The following is a 15,938-nucleotide window of genomic DNA, read 5'->3' on the forward strand; positions in this document are numbered from 1 at the left end:
ATGTTCCGTTGATTTAGATGTAAAGCAGGGATCTATGTGGTCAACGTATTTAGTCATCAAACATAAAGAAAAAAAAAGTGTTAAACAGTTGAACACATATACAAAAATAAATGAGAAGAGAATGTATAAGACACGAAATTCAAATTAGAGAGCCACGAAAATTAAAATTGTTATCAATCAAATTGTAAATAAATAACATTACATATGTACGTCAGTCAACATAGCTAAGTGTGTTTATCTCTGAATCGAGGAATCTTATATATATATATATATATGGAAAAGAATACATAAAGACAACCGCAGTATGAATCTAAATATGAATTGTTAAATTATAACTCTTGTGAAATTACCACGATAGTATGTAACTCGTTTTTGTTGTCGGTTTTTTTTTTTTTTTTTTTAATTTATATTTATTCAAATTTTTTTTTTTCCATGTACATTCATTCAGTTAAAATATTATTGAGTGTCCAATCACAAACGATGACTTTTCACCTCAATTTTAAATACTAGCAACTTTCATTTATTCATGAAATATTGTAGCTTTCGCAATTCAGTGATTTCAAATGTAGGAGGTCCTACATGTACAAAAGGGAAAAGGGATACCTTAAAACTAACTTATAAACTATATAAAGAGCGGATCAATGCAGCTGAAGACTGCAATGATTTTTGTCGAAATGCATCAATTATCTTATTGGACATAACGTCCAAAGTGTCAACTTCGGCTAATTGATGAAGTTCACTGGTGCTGAACCAGGGAGGAAGTTTCAGAATCATTTTCAGAATTTTGTTCTGAATCCTCTGAAGTTTTTCTTCCTGGTTAAGCAACAGCTTGTCCAGATCGGCACAGCATAAAGCATGGCAGGTCTGAAAATTTGTTTATAAATTAACAGTTTATTCTTGAGACAAAGTCTAGAATTCCTGTTTATTAGTGGATACAAACATTTAATATATTTGTTACATTTAACCTGGATACTTTCAATGTGATCCTTGTAGGTAAGGTTTTGTCAAAACCAAGTCCAAGATATTTCACTTGATCCTCCCACTTTAAATTTACCTCATTCATCTTTATAATGTGATGACTTTTGGTTTAAGAAAATCAGCCCTTGGTTTGTGAGGGAAAATAATAAGTTGAGTTTTGCAGCATTTGGAGTAATTTTCCATTCTTTCAAATAAGAATTGAAAATATCCAAGCTTTTGTAATCTTCTTGTGATGACACGAAGGCTTCTGCCTTTGGCGGAGATGCTTGTGTCATCAGCAAAAAGTGATTTCTGACATCCTGGGGGCAAATCAGGCAAGTCAGAAGTAAAAATATTGTATAAAATTGGACCCAAAATGCTTCCTTGAGGGACGCCAGCACGTACAGGTAGTTGATCAGATTTGCTATTCTGATAACATACCTGCAGAGTACGATCCGTCAAATAATTTTGAATAATTTTCACGATATAAATCGGAAAATTAAACCTTTTCAATTTCGCAATCAAACCTTTATGCCAAACACTGTCAAATGCTTTTTCTATGTCTAGAAGAGCAGCGCCAGTAGAATAGCCCTCAGATTTGTTGCTTCGAATTAAATTTGAAACTCTCAACAACTGATGAGTAGTTGAATGCCCAAGGCGAAATCCAAACTGCTCATCAGCGAAAATTGAATTTTCATTAATGTGCGTCATCATTCTATTAAGAATTATTCTTTCGAATAATTTACTAATAGATGAAAGCAAACTAATGGGCCGATAGCTTGAGGCTTCAGCAGGATTTTTATCCGGTTTCAAAATCGGAATTACTTTGGCATTTTTCCAACTACTGGGAAAATATGCCAAATCAAAACATTTGTTGAAAATTTTGACCAAGCAACTTAAAGTTGCTTCTGGTAATTTTTAATTAAAATGTAAAAATGCCATCCTCACCAGGGGCTTTCATATTTTTAAATTTTTTGATAATAGATTTTATTTCATTCAGATCCGTATTAAAAACTTCATCTGATGAAAATTCTTGTTCAACAATATTCTGAAATTCTATTGAAATTTGATTTTCAATAGGACTCAAAACATTAAAGTTGAAATTATGAGCACTCTCAAACTGCTGAGCAAGTTTTTGAGCTTTTTCCCCATTAGTTAATAGAATATTATCACCATCTTTTAAAGAAGGGATGGGTTTTGAGGTTTCTTAAGAACCTTTGAAAGTTTCCAAAAGGTTTGGAATAAGGTTTAATTTGTTCGACATCTCTTGCGAACTTTTCATTTCGCAGGAGAGTGAATCTGTGGTCAATAACCTTTTGCAAATCTTTTGAATTCGCTTCAGTGCAGGATCACGAGAACGTTGATACTGTCTTCGGCGAACATTTTCAGACGAATCAGAAGCTGAAGATCGTCATCAATAATGGGAGAATCAAATTTGACTTGGACTTTTGGAATAGCAATATTCCTAGCATTCAAAATTGCATTAGTTAAAGATTCCAAGGCTGAATCAATATCAGCTTTGGTTTCTAAAACAAAATCATGATTTAAATTATTCTCAATATGATGCTGATACCTGTCCCAATTAGCTTTGTGGTAATTAAACACAGAACTATTGGGTCTGGTAACTGCTTCATGAGAAAGTGAAAAAGTTACTGGAAGATGATCAGAATCAAAATCAGCATGAGTCACTAAAGGACCACAATACTGACTTTGATTTGTCAAAACCAAATCAATTGTTGATGGATTTCTAACAGAAGAGAAGCAAGTTGGCCCATTCGGGTATAAAACCGAATAAAGACCAGAAGTGCAATCTCTGAACAGAATTTTACCATTGGAATTTACTTTTGAATTATTCCAAGATTGGTGTTTGGCATTAAAATCACCGATGATCAAAAATCGAGATCTATGCCGAGTAAGTTTATTCAAATCCCCTTTGAAATAATTTTTATTTTCCCCAGTGCATTGGAATGGCAAATATGCAGCTGCAATCATAATTTTCCCAAAGGAAGTTTCAAGTTCAATGCCCAAACTTTCAATAACTTTTAACTTAAAGTCACGTAACGTGCTATAAGTCATACTACGGTGGATAACTATTGCAACTCCACCGCCATTTCGATTCATTCGGTTATTAGTTATAACTTTATAATCTGGATCACTTTTCAAATAAGTGGCAGTTTTTAAAAATGTTTCGGTTATAACAGCAACATGCACGTTATGAACTCGTAAAAAGTTGAAAAATTCATTTTCTTTCGCTTTTAAAGAGCGAGCATTAAAATTCATAATATTGATGGAATTACTTAGATCCATGATTAAACTTCAGGGTAAGAACAACATCATTCGCAAATTTTAATCCAATCTGGATTGCTTCCATCATGGATGTAGCATTACTCATTGTTTGAATCAAACCAAACAGTGAGTTTTGCAAAAAAGTCATTTTTTCAAACGTAACATCGCCGAGATCAGAAGATCCCAAAGCGTTGCCAGCAGAAAAATTTTCAAATGAAATTTGAGGTACCTGGCCAATTTCAGGAAGAATTGCAGAGGATTTGAAATTTTGGATGTACCTGAAACAGCGGCAGCATAGGAAATACCGTTGCCTGTTTCAATGGTAGAAGTATTTTTCTAGCTCTCTCATTAGAGGAGATAGCAAAAACGTTTGGTTTAAAGTTTCAGGTACAACCTGACTTTGAGAAAATTTCGGTTTGGATTTCGGCTGATGCTTAGCACGAGAATCCAAAACCTTTTTCTGATGGGGCAATCCCAAAATTTGATTTGTGATTTCCACCACAATTTGCACATTTAAATTGGGTGACTTCTTTCACGGGACAATTGTCCTTGTCGTGAGAAGAATCCCCGCAAACCATGCATTTTGGAACCATGGCGCAATGATCAGTACCGTGACCGAATGCCTGGCAACGCCGGCACTGGGTCAGATTCTGGCCATTACCGCCATGTTTCTTAAAATGCTCCCACTTTACCCGTACATGGAACAAAAACTGAACTTTGTCCAAAAGTTTCAAATTGTTGATTTCATTTCTGTTGAAATGAATCAGATAAAATTGTGAAGTCAAACCAAAGCGAGAAATATTCCCGTTTGATTTTTTCTTCATCGGTATTACTTGGGATGGGGCAAAGCCAAGCAACACCTTAAGTTCGTTTTTGATCTCATCCACCGACAAGTCGTTGGAGAGACCTTTCAAGACCGCCTTGAATGGCCGAGCATTCTTGGTCTCATACGTGTAGAAATTGTGTTTGTGGTTTTCAAATAACCAACAAAAGTTTGGTGATCTTGTAAAGATTCCGTCAACAAGCGACATTCTCCTCTTCGACCAAGCTGGAACGAAACTTTCAAATTGCAAGTTTCCTTGCAATTCTTCAGTTGCGTTCGAAAGCTGGCCAAATCGGAGACGGAAGTCACTACAATTGGCGGAGCCTTTACTCGTTTCTCGACGGCAGAAGGCTCAGTACGAGGAGAAGGTTCCTTGTCATCAGTTTCGGATAAAACACCGAAACTGTTTGTCAATGGAATTGGAGGATTGACCTCACATTCAGAATCAGAATCAGACCTCAGAAGAGGCTGTTTTCTTTTTCTGCTTCCGTTAGCCGGTTTAGCGTTCAAACGCTTCACCGACGTAACGACCAAATCTTCAGAAGATTTGCGTTTACCTTTGTTTTGACGCATTTTGCAAGCAAAGTTCTCTTAAAAGATGGCTTCGTTTGTAAAATACAACAAAATTTCAGGCGGGGTTAGTCTTGAAAAGACTGTTTAGAATTTTGGAAAATAACTCAGGTAGTCTTTAAAAAGACTGTGAATTTTGTTTTGAAATAACTCTGAGCTTAGGTAGTAAAAAATACCGCAGCTCTAGTGTCCGTTCACCACGAAGGTTCGCAAGACACTGTTTTTGTTGTCGGTAAAGTATTGCATCACTCTCTCAGAAAACCGCATTCTCATCACAGAATTCTCTCTAATCAATCTCGTAAATATTTAGCTCAATAGGAAGATTTCAGTGATTTAAGTTTATAAAAAAAAAGTTCAATCTGTAACAGTGTGATAAAAAACTCAATAGGCGAAGAACAATCAAGGTTAAGCCAAAGATTTGTGATATAATTTGTTAAAGTAGTGGATGGAAATATGACCGACTTCTTGAACATATGTAATTGATCACTTGAAAGATAGTAATGTTCTGCAATTGTTTTTATGGCAAAGACTGATGTATGCTAGTTTATTCAAAAAAATAGATATGTGGATCTGTAACATGGCGTGAAACTTTTACAGCTGTCATAAATTTCTCAGTAGCTTGACAGAAAATTTAACTCCTTGTTACACCTTTAATGTTTCTATTACTTTACTCACGATGTGTAGATTAAATTTTTTAACAACTTTTATTTCAATTAATTGCATTGTTTTAGTATTATTTGTGTCCAGTTACTTTTCTTAGTTGATATATAGACTTCTCAACAGTTGATAAATTCAAAGCTAAGGAATGATTTTGCGGGCATCCAATACATCTAGTAAATTAATCACAGGATAAAGCAGCCTCCAAACTGGAAACTTTCCATCGGATGGGGAAGTAAAATGTCGGTCCCGGCCTTGGTAGTTGTTAGGCCGTTATGTCATTCCAGGTAAGGTCGTCTCTCTGCTATAAAGACAAACAATACACCAAACCAAGCCTGTTCCGGTGGAATCGCTGGTGGTGGTTGGACTCGCAATCCAAAGGTCGTCAAGTCTAACTCTGGTGTGGAAGATTCCTTGGAGTAGAAAGTGGTTAGGGTGCTCTCCCAATTCAAGCTTTTGGACTCTTTGATCGAAGCAGAAACTTGCAATACAGACCACAAAAAAAAAAAAAATAACCTGGGGTTCGTTAAAGGGGATGGTTTTTTTTTGTTTTTTGCTTGGTATACTGCTGATTTTGTTTTTTTTTCTTTTCTTCATTTTTTTCGTTACTTTAGTTGACTCGGAGGAAACCAGGATAGTTGGACGATCAATGATTAGGAAAAAAGGGAAAATGGATCCGCATCATTGGCATCGTTGATATCGGCAGCCTAAGCCGATATGCTTTGCTATACGGGACGGACACTTCACCAGGCGTTGTAAAACATGAGACGAGAAGCAGCAGAAAGGATTATAGTTTAAAATTAACTTTATTGTTTTGTTAGTGTACTTATTATTACATTCAATTTGGCAAGGAGAGGATGTGGCATCCTGAACATTAACCTCAGTTAGATAGTTAGCGATAAGCGTGTAGAGCTGTGTATGTGTGAGTGTAAAGCTAGCGTGGTTCAGGAGTCAGTCAGAGAGATGAAGCCGAACAATAAAGATGGAGCTCGGCTCCCGTGTAGATGATAAATAGTGTGTAATTTAATATCCATAAATAGGAAAATATCACATGAGTGATGTTCGTTGGCAGGGGCCTCGTTTAATACGGGTCGCATATGAGCACTCGTGGCTTGGCGGTGTTTAGGCCAGGAGTAGAGTTAACAATTGCAGGAGACAATCGCCATCGACGGGGTCAGAGCAGAGAAAAAAAGAGGTCGAAGGCACACACGGCAAACGGATCCGTCCTCGTGATGGAAATACACTTCCGGCATGAGCTCCTTTAAGGTCATTAGGGCGTGATGCAAAAGCATGAGGAATAGGGTTGGGCTCAGTGGGCATCCTTGTTTGACTCCTCGATGGCGTGAGGCTTCGGGTTTTACCATCCCATTGGATTGTGGTCTGCACTCCTATGTCTTGAAGGATTGTTGCTAGTTTATCAATATCCACGGCGTCGAAAGCCTGGCAAAAGTCTAAGGATTCGAAAATTGTGAGGCAACCTTTTTGCCATCGTATATCGAGGATTCGACGGAGAATCAAGATTTGATCCGTGGCATTTCGGGAGGATTTTGCAAGGCTAAAAAGGTAAGTCAAGTGTAATAGAGCATTTGACCGTTGAGCAGGCCTGCCCAACCTTTTTGGCTTAATTTTCACATTTTCGATCGTCAAAATAACAATTGTTCATTTTTATATGGTTTATTTGATGGAATCGGTGGAATCTACATTTTACGTCAAAAATCAATCCGGCCCGCAGGCTGGACCAGTTTTTCACATCAAACTTTCATACAAACGATTTGCAAAACTCGATTTTTCCAAACTTTTGTCAAAGTTATGTTTACTGGTCATCTGAGAACCGACTCCATTGATTAAATCATGGAAAAATAGACAATTGTTATTTTGACGATCAATAAAATATGAAAATTGAGCCAAAAAGGTTTGGCAGGCCTGCCGTAGAGCTTAGTGGGCTTAAGAAGGACTTATACTGATATAGTTGAATCCAATAATCGGAAGAGAATACCAGTATAAATGCAAGATGAATTGCAAAACTATAGAGTTCTCTACGAGCGCATGTTATGCGTGTACGAACACGAAAAAGATTGAGGTTAAATTTTGTACCAGCCAGCAAAACAAATGGCGTGCTAGTGTGCGTGAGAGCGGGCCTAGATAACTCTATAAAAGATTTGCATAACATGCAGACGCCTTTGAAATTGAATCAACACATCCTCGTTAAAAAATTGAAAAAATATCATGGGTGACTAATAGAATTGATCCAATAAGAGATTAATAAAAAAAAGGTGCAGTGGTAATGTAACAGGCATAACCAAAATGACGAAGAACGAATAAAGAAACATTTAGCTGAATTCTTGATTTTTTAACTTTATGTGAGGAAGGCTAGGTGGTATTTAAAGAAGGCATCACCTTGAGGCGCTTGCTTTTTTATAGGGAAGCGGGAAGGCCAGTTCCTGGATCGCTACCTGGTGACGCTTGTGAGAGGAGCTGAGCTGAAGCGTTTATATATATAACAAACCCGTCGGCCGCGCTGCTTCTGTGATTTTCCCCTCTGCTTGGGGAAGGCGTTTCATTTTTCGGTTTCATTTCGCTTCGCGAAATTTTGGATTGCTACCCTGTATAGAGCCCTAGGACGAAGTTCTTCGTCAAAATGTAAGTTTTCCCATTAGAAATGAGAACACACTAATAATTCGAACAACAATACAAGCGATCGCTGCCACTCACCTAGGATGGCTCCATAGACCATTCACTTTCCCAAAAACCATCCAACTCCAAGTGAAACTTGCTTGAGGATACCGTGGAGTTTTTCCCTTATCTTCTTAAAAAAGTGGAACACTCACCATTCCCGTCTTCTAAATCCCCTATCCTTGTTCCTGGTGTGCGGTGTTGATGGGAGCAGCCGGAGGATGGACGATTGTTATTGTGTTGGGAATCTGGTTCAGATGGAATTAATTCTACTCCTTAAACATGACAAAATCCAGTGTACAATCCGCTTAAATCATTTCCAAGCGAAGCAAAAGTGCGATAACCAAAATAGAAGAGAACATCAGGATAACGCTTTACAAATGTATGTTTATTTTGTATTAATTCTAACTTATATCACCATATTACATTCGTCCAAAGAAAAAAAAAAGTCCATTTACAATTGAAATTCCGGGCCGAACCGTGTGCTGGTGCCCCTCATATGTCACAGCAGGAAAAAACACTTCAAAATCCGGTGCAGCTTAGCCGAAGCTGCACCTTCGTCCTCATCATCTCCGCCGTCATCGGTGCCGGTACCGGTGCGTCGACGATTTTCGCATCGACTTTTCCCACTCCTCCTGGAAGATGAGATAGATCTTCATCGTGGCCGTCGCGTCCTGAACTGAGTCGTGCGTGCCGATCTGGATTTCCTCGCCGAGAATCAGCTTCGAGAGGCTCTTGAGACTGGGCGTTCCGAGGGCACGGATGCGGCGCGCGATCGGGTGATACCGGGACGTGTCCCGGGTCATACTGATAGGGAGAGGAAGAGACGGTTAGTCGGGTTATTCCGCAAAACGAACCCTCATACTTACTTCCGCGGATGTCGCAGGTTCAGCACAAGCAGATCATTTTTGAGCGCGTGTCCGACGAGGATGCGACCTTGCAACAGCAACTTTACGGTCTCCCGCACGGCACTGTAATCCTGCCCCTCGGCCATCAGTTCCGGCCGGATGCCGCTGATTTCGGTCCGGTAATCTATCACAGCTTTTTGCGGCTTCACGTACGTGTCCAGAATGACCTCGGCGCGCTCGTTCACGATCGAAACCCGGGCCAGCATGTGCTCCTTGCCGTGCGGCCCGATTCCGACAAACTCGCAGTCCAGCGCCAGACAGTTGGTCAGTTCCGTCGAGAAGATCTTAGCCCGAGGACGGCCACTCTTGGCGGCGGTCTTTTTGCTGAAATTGTTTTCCGCTGGAATTCACAAATAATACGTTAAAACACCCTTCCACAATCGAACCAAACCTCAAACCACTCACCATTATCGATGGACAGGTGCCGAATGTTGAGAATGTTTTCAATGTCCGCGTCTGAAATTTCCGAAGAGAACGGTTCAATGTTTACAAACAAGACCTTGACGAAAGTATCTCCAAGAAAAACTTACCCCCACTTCCTGGTTCCATTTCGCTGACCATGGCTGTTTTTGCCACCGAATCTGTGGCCAATTGATCAAAACCCTACTCACAATATTCGTTTGCAACTTGGAATCATTTTAAAATACGGAATTAAACAAGTTTTTCAAGGTTTAAAAGCGAAAAAGTTCTACTGACATTTTGTTTTTCTTTTGGCTGATTTTCTTCCTTTGCTCGTGCTCAACTGTCAAATTTGTCAAAATGGTGAAGGGAGGAGTTGGTGCGTTGGGTCAACTTGATTACGTCAACTTCAGTGATGCGAGATGGATTAGGTCAACTGTACACTCAAAACAAAGTTTACTTAAAATTTCAGTAATTTTCACTCACATTTCATAAAAAACGAACGTTTTTAGTTAAGAGCAGAATTTAAAAAAAATCAATCAAGTTTGATTAGAAACAAGTATTCCCGTTAGGCTTCATCCATAAAGTACGTCACGCTAAAATCTGACAAAGCTTACCCCCCCCCCCCCCCCTTGTCACGATTTTCCTAATCACCGACCTATACACCGACGTAACACTCCATGTAAAAAATCTGCTGAAATGTGTCCCAGCACGACTCACCCCAATTACTTCCTTGGAATCACCCCTTACCGATAAAAATATATTTCGCAGCACTGCTCGATCCATTGTTTGCAAACAAATCGTAGTTTATGAATGAATCAGCTGATTTGTGTTTACAAACAAAATAAAATCAGTGTTGCCTTGCTGATACATTTTTCGAAAAGCCGTTTGACAGCTCACCGGACTTACCGGAGGGGTGATGCAAAGAAGGGTCATCTTTTTTACTTGAGTGTTACGTCGGTGTCGGTGCTTATAACATGCAATGTCACACTTGCTCAGACACCCCCCCCCCCCCTCCCCTAGAGCGTAACTTACTTTATGGATGACGCCTTACTGGAAACGCATGCAGTTCTCGTTCCTAGGATTTTCCTGTTTCCTGATCCGTGGAAAAATGTATTCTAGTCAAATATTGTTTTGCAACAAAATGAAAAAAAAAGTGATCAGAAATTGATTTAAATCGTAATTTTACCGATGTGCATAAAAAATACGTAAGGCTTTAGGACCACATTGACTGGTCAAAACAGAATCTCACGGATAGGTGTCCCGCGGGTACTTTGACAATGGAGCATTTCCATTCCAGCAGTTTTTGCCTTTTTCTACAATGTATTCCTTATGGGCCAATACGCACCTCCCAAGAAAAGGGGTCAACAAATGGCTTTACACACAGCACAACAAAGGAGAGGAAACGATTTCTTGGGGCTTTTCTTCACCCTCTCTAGCTTGCTTTCGCTGCCGCTGCTGCCCATTTGAAATTTTTGTTGACCGGTTCCTTCCGAAGTGCGCACACCGCTTATGGGAGAACTGTCATTTCTACCACTCGAATCCGGTGCTCCATTGCAGTGCTGCAAGCTATTTTGACTAATGTGAATGCAGTGGTGCCAGTTTAAGTATTTTAAGATGTCCGTTCTCTAAAAAGCTCCAGGTTCTCTACCCTCAAAATCAGAAGTCCCCCTCAAAAAGGGTTCTACCTACCCTTTATCTGTCAACACAAGAAAAACAAACCCTTTTGCAAAGGGTTACTACCGGTAAACTTAAAAAAAAAGGGTGGAAGTAATCCTCAAAAAGAGTTTGTTTTCCTTGAGATGACAGATAAGGGGTAGGTAGATAGAACTCTTTTTGAGGGATCCTTTGATTTTGGATGTAGGTTTGATAAATTCGGAGTAAAAATAACATTAAAATAGTTGTTTTGAATGAGCGTGTATGCATGCCAACAATGCTAAAAATGGCTCGTTCATAAATTTGTGAACGTCCCCTTCCAAACAAGCAAAAAGTTACGCCATATTGGAAGATTCGAAAAAGTGAAAAGTGGCTTATCTGTAAGGAGCGCTGAAAAATCATATTTTTTACTGTAAATCTTGTTTAAAGCCAAACTAAAACTATGTAAGTTGTTTGCATAACATGCATACCAAGTTTTATGCTAATATTCATCGCTTAATTCGGCCAGGAATCGCCGTGGTGGAAGCGACCGTGGAGGGCGTGACTTTCGCAGTGGCGGGGCGGAGGCTCATCCAGCTTAATGCGTCGGAATGATCGCAACGGAGGCAGGGTGGAGAAGCGTTTCGATCGACAGGAACGCAACGGGGAAAATCTGCGCGCCATTCGGTGGGATCAGGAAAAGTTGGACGCTTTTGCGAAGAACTTTTTCAAACCGGCTAGCAGTGTTCTGGACCGTTCCCGGGCGGAGGTGAATGCGTACCTGGACAAGAATGAAATCACCGTGATCGGGAAGAACATCCCGGCTCCGATTTTGTACTTTGAGGAGGGCGGCTTCCCGAGCAGTATTCTGGCGGAGATTACGCGCCAAGGTTACAAGGAACCGACGCAGATTCAGGCCGTCGGATGGTCAATTGCGACCAGTGGCCGGGACATGGTGGGTATCGCCAAGACCGGAAGTGGCAAAACGTTGGCTTACATTTTGCCGGCGTTGATCCACATCAGCAACCAACCGAGGTTGATGCGCGGAGACGGTCCGATTGCGTTGGTTTTGGCCCCGACTCGGGAGTTGGCGCAGCAGATTCAGCAGGTTTGCGACGATTTTGGTCGGAGAATGAGCGTCATGAACACATGCATCTTTGGAGGTGCCTCCAAGATGGGACAGGCAAACGACTTGAGACGGGGCGTCGAGATTGTGATTGCCACGCCAGGTCGGTTGATTGATTTTCTCGAAAGCGGGACGACAAACTTGCGCCGGACGACGTATCTTGTGCTGGATGAAGCCGATCGTATGCTTGACATGGGCTTCGAGCCTCAAATCCGAAAAATCATCTCCCAGATTCGTCCGGATCGCCAGGTTCTTATGTGGTCCGCCACTTGGCCTAAGGAAATTCGCAAATTGGCGGAAGAATTCTTGCGAGACTACATCCAAATCAACATCGGTTCGCTCAACTTGGCCGCGAACGAGAACATTTTGCAGATCATCGAGTGTTGCCAGGAGTACGAGAAAGAATCGCGTTTGTTTAAGCTACTCGCAGAGATTGGTAAACAGGGTGATAACAAGGCGATTGTTTTCGTTGAAACAAAGCGGAAGGTCGATCAAATTGCTGGAATAATTAAACGTAACGGATGGAGAGCGGATGGAATCCACGGTGACAAAACACAAAAAGATCGCGATTACGTTCTGAACACTTTCCGACGCATGAACAACGGAATCCTGGTGGCCACCGACGTGGCTTCTCGTGGTTTAGGTGAGAACTTCCTGAGGGGATTCGTTTGATTCAAGACGAGGAAATTCAACCCAGGTGTGAAAACGTCATCATTCCGAAGCGAGAGCCTGCTGGGGTCGTTCCTGGAGTTGTAGTACAAACGTCGGGTTCATTCAAGCTTGGAGCAGTGAATCGCCTTTTTCTATCCCATCGATTCCTGCCCCACCATGACTACAATTCCAACCCCGCCGGTGCTGATGGTCCTGGAATTCACGTTGAATTTCATCTCGTCACGATTGTCAACCAGCGGAAAATCGGTTCAACTCATTCGCATGCTCTGCGGTCAGTCACATTCGTCAGCGAACCATGGCCAGAATCCAGCAACGGTAAACGGAGCCGACCAACCTCCCGTTCAGCGCTGAATCGATCCGACCAACGACTGGCATTCTCCGTTTGTTGCTTGCCGGCAAGGATCGATTGCGCAGACTTTCGTCTCTTCAGACAGACTGCTCCGTTTCCGGGATTCTGCAACGTTCGTGTTGTCTCGAAACGGCGTCACTCGCGAGCGTCGTTGTTCCGTCTCTAATGCGCAGTTACACACACGCACTGGGCCGATGGGCTGTGTTGTGTCCGTAAGGGAACGTGAAACAAGAAACGCTTTCACGACCAACGGCAGCAAATGTATTCTAAGAAGGTATCGGACATGTCAGTTCATGCAGCTGTACTAGCTTTTGGTTTTGACGTTGATACAAAGTTCACAAAGGTAAGTTGTTCGCCAAAACGGTGCAGCCGAGCGAAGGTAGAAGGATAACTGACATGTACCTTTTTGGAATCACCCATTCACGTTGGCCCATTGAGCCCAGAAAGGCACTAGATAATCAGGGTGCCTTTTATGGATGTGCGTTTCTTGGAAAAATGACTGCGCGTTAGCTATCAAAAAATCGGAACAAATTGAACCGCTCGCGCTGCCAAGTGACGCTGAAAACTGCAAGTAGAGAGGAGTAGAAGGTGCAAATTGAGCAAGACATACGGCGTTCAAAGTAGAATCACTGGCGTTAGAATTATGATGGGAATCCCGTAGTAGACATTTGATGGTATAATTGAGAACACGTTCTAGCAGTAGGTGACAGGAGGGATAGGTTGATATTGTGGACACGACTATTTCATAATCTTCATCATCATCAATTCATCTGTTGATTTTTACGTTCGTATTAGAAAAGCTCGAGTTTATCATTGTCAAATACCAGTCAACAACAGGCTTTTTACGTGCTCGATACCCTCTCTACTGTTATAAAAACGCCCTTTTGAACGGTGTCTTATTGGCAGTTTGAATTTGTCTTACATGCGTAAGGTAAACCCCGGACTGAAAAGCTAAGCGGATTTGTTTTACCTAATTTTCGATTGGAGAAAATCGTACTCGTACTCAAAAAATTATAATTACATTATGTTTTGTTATGGGTAGGTACTGGTTATCCTATCTGTTTTCGCTCAGCAATGTAGGCAACTGTCTTCAGCTGAACTTTGTATTAATTTGGTTTCTTTACAACGAATACTATAGATGTGGACGATGTCAAGTACGTCATCAACTTTGATTTTCCGAACAACACGGAGGACTACATTCATCGTATCGGTCGTACCGGACGATCTACCAACAAGGGCACGGCTTACACCTTCTTCACGCCATCCAACTCTTCCAAGGCTAACGATCTGATTCAAGTGCTGAAGACGGCCAATCAGGTTAGTATCGAGATTTAGGTTTTCAGAACAGTAAGTAACACTTTGCTTCTTATACAGTATGTCAACCCGGAACTGCAGGAGTACGCGCGCTTCGGCGGCGGTGGTGGTCGTAACCGTGGCCGTGGAGGAAGCGGCGGAGGACGATTTGGAGGCGGTGGAGGCCGCGATCGTGGCTCGTTCAGAAATGATGCCAAGGGTCGACGTGGGGACGATTTCGGTCGGAATGGAGATGATCGTGGACCGAAGTTTGCACGCCGGGATGACTACGGCGGAGGTTTTGGAGCCAAGAGTGGTGGTGGTGGCCTGGATAGTGGATTCAAATCGGGTGGCGCGTTTGGTTCCGGCGGTGGGCGCGATGGTGGATTCAGGTCTGGAGGAACCTCAGGATTGGGAGGGTTTGGCAGTAGCAACAGCAGCAGCGTCCGCCCTCTGAATGGCGCCAGTTCTGGTGGGTACGGCGCAGACAGACACGTTCCAAGCATTCCATCTGCTGCCAGCTTCAGCAAGCCTCCGCCGTCGTTTGGAAGTGCGCCACCTTCCGGTTTCAGTGCTCCGCCACCTTCTCGCGGCACAGACCTACGATCGAGACCTCCATTGGCGAGCACAGTTGGCAGCTCGTTTGGATCACTCAACGGAAGTGCGGGCTACGGAGCTGGTGGTGCGGGCGGTTTTTCCAGCAGCACCAGTGCTCGACCCTACTGAACTCATACAAAATCATGGAATAATCACTCATACCGGCAAAAATACAAATTTTAACTAGCGTGACATAACCAAAATCCCACATCGCTTTGCATGAATATTTGCTTCAATCAGTGGAACGGTGACAATTTTTTATTATTTTTATTACTTTCAAAGTTTATAAAGAGCCTCCAGGTTCGCAACTCAATCATTGCTTAACTTCACTAGAACACATTACTAGCGATAAGTCTAATATATTAAGCTGAGAAAAATATAAAATGGGGTGTATATCGTCAAACATACTGGTGTACGATAATTTTGATGACATTCTAGTCTTCTAAATACAATTGTTGCTGAAGGTAAATGACGGCAGCCAAAATGTCTCTTCAAAATATCTGAGATCTGGCCTCAAACTCGTGTATGAGAAAGATCGATTGAGCCACTAGCTCATTAATCTCCAGCGCTCGTTTTTGCAATCTACTGGTCAGCTGTTCGCAAAATTTTCGGATATTTCTAGCGAATTCGTAGTTTTCCTGTGCACGAGAACAGTTTCGAGCATGATGCCGCGGATTCCGAAAGCGAAATGTTTTATTTTTGACGAAATATCCACTGTCACTTCGAAGAATGGCCTAAGGATCTGAACGGCTAGTTTCATTTCCATCTCTTTTGCAACTAAATTGCTGAGCTCTTTCCCTTTTACAACTACTATTCTACTTTCCACTGCTGGTTTTAGTTCTGTTTTTAGTCTTATACGTACTGTTTGTTTCTTATTTACTTAATTCTGTTTCTGCTATTACCCTCCTAAAGGTCAAGAGATGGCTCATTGTTTGACACAGACTAGAGGTATTGTTCTTCTGCTGTGCTTTGTTGGCACTATATGCATCGTTT

General features: G+C 41.6%; 2 protein-coding genes and 1 long non-coding RNA gene across 3 annotated transcripts; 2 read left to right on the forward strand and 1 right to left on the reverse strand.

Moving 5' to 3' along the window:
* The first annotated feature begins 4,898 nt into the window (after positions 1-4,898).
* LOC119770390 lies at positions 4,899-6,305 on the forward strand. Its single transcript, XR_005278799.1, has 2 exons — positions 4,899-5,580; positions 5,908-6,305. It is a non-coding gene; the product is annotated as an uncharacterized LOC119770390 (long non-coding RNA).
* A 2,028-nt stretch (positions 6,306-8,333) lies between these two features.
* Positions 8,334-9,627, reverse strand: LOC119770389 (RNA exonuclease 4). The gene is made up of 4 exons (XM_038265152.1): positions 9,405-9,627; positions 9,280-9,330; positions 8,836-9,214; positions 8,334-8,773 (listed from the first exon to the last, which is right to left on the reverse strand). Exons 1-4 carry the CDS (start codon positions 9,433-9,435, stop codon positions 8,545-8,547), a joined length of 690 nt encoding a protein of 229 aa, XP_038121080.1. The 5' UTR covers positions 9,436-9,627; the 3' UTR covers positions 8,334-8,544.
* A 1,593-nt stretch (positions 9,628-11,220) lies between these two features.
* On the forward strand, positions 11,221-15,348 carry LOC6050896 (ATP-dependent RNA helicase dbp2). Its single transcript, XM_001867382.2, has 4 exons — positions 11,221-11,373; positions 11,438-12,677; positions 14,194-14,372; positions 14,430-15,348. Exons 2-4 carry the CDS (start codon positions 11,510-11,512, stop codon positions 15,072-15,074), a joined length of 1,992 nt encoding a protein of 663 aa, XP_001867417.2. The 5' UTR covers positions 11,221-11,373; positions 11,438-11,509; the 3' UTR covers positions 15,075-15,348.
* The last annotated feature ends 590 nt before the right edge of the window (positions 15,349-15,938 follow it).

The sequence above is a fragment of the Culex quinquefasciatus genome, chromosome 3 (assembly GCF_015732765.1).
Source record: "Culex quinquefasciatus strain JHB chromosome 3, VPISU_Cqui_1.0_pri_paternal, whole genome shotgun sequence".
NCBI lineage: Eukaryota > Metazoa > Arthropoda > Insecta > Diptera > Culicidae > Culex > Culex quinquefasciatus.

Bases quoted from the DNA above. Each gene is read 5' to 3' on its own strand.
- LOC119770389 (XM_038265152.1), bottom strand. From the start codon at position 9,435: ATGGTCAGCGAAATGGAACCAGGAAGTGGGG. The intron at 9,331-9,404 runs GTAAGTTTTTCT...CGGAAATTTCAG, and splicing joins AATGGAACCAGGAAGTGGGG to ACGCGGACATTGAAAACATT. The intron at 8,774-8,835 runs GTAAGTATGAGG...TCTCCCTATCAG, and splicing joins AACCTGCGACATCCGCGGAA to TATGACCCGGGACACGTCCC.
- LOC6050896 (XM_001867382.2), top strand. From the start codon at position 11,510: ATGCGTCGGAATGATCGCAACGGAGGCAGGGTGGAGAAGCGTTTCGAT. The intron at 12,678-14,193 runs GTGAGAACTTCC...CGAATACTATAG, and splicing joins CGTGGCTTCTCGTGGTTTAG to ATGTGGACGATGTCAAGTAC. The intron at 14,373-14,429 runs GTTAGTATCGAG...CTTCTTATACAG, and splicing joins TGCTGAAGACGGCCAATCAG to TATGTCAACCCGGAACTGCA.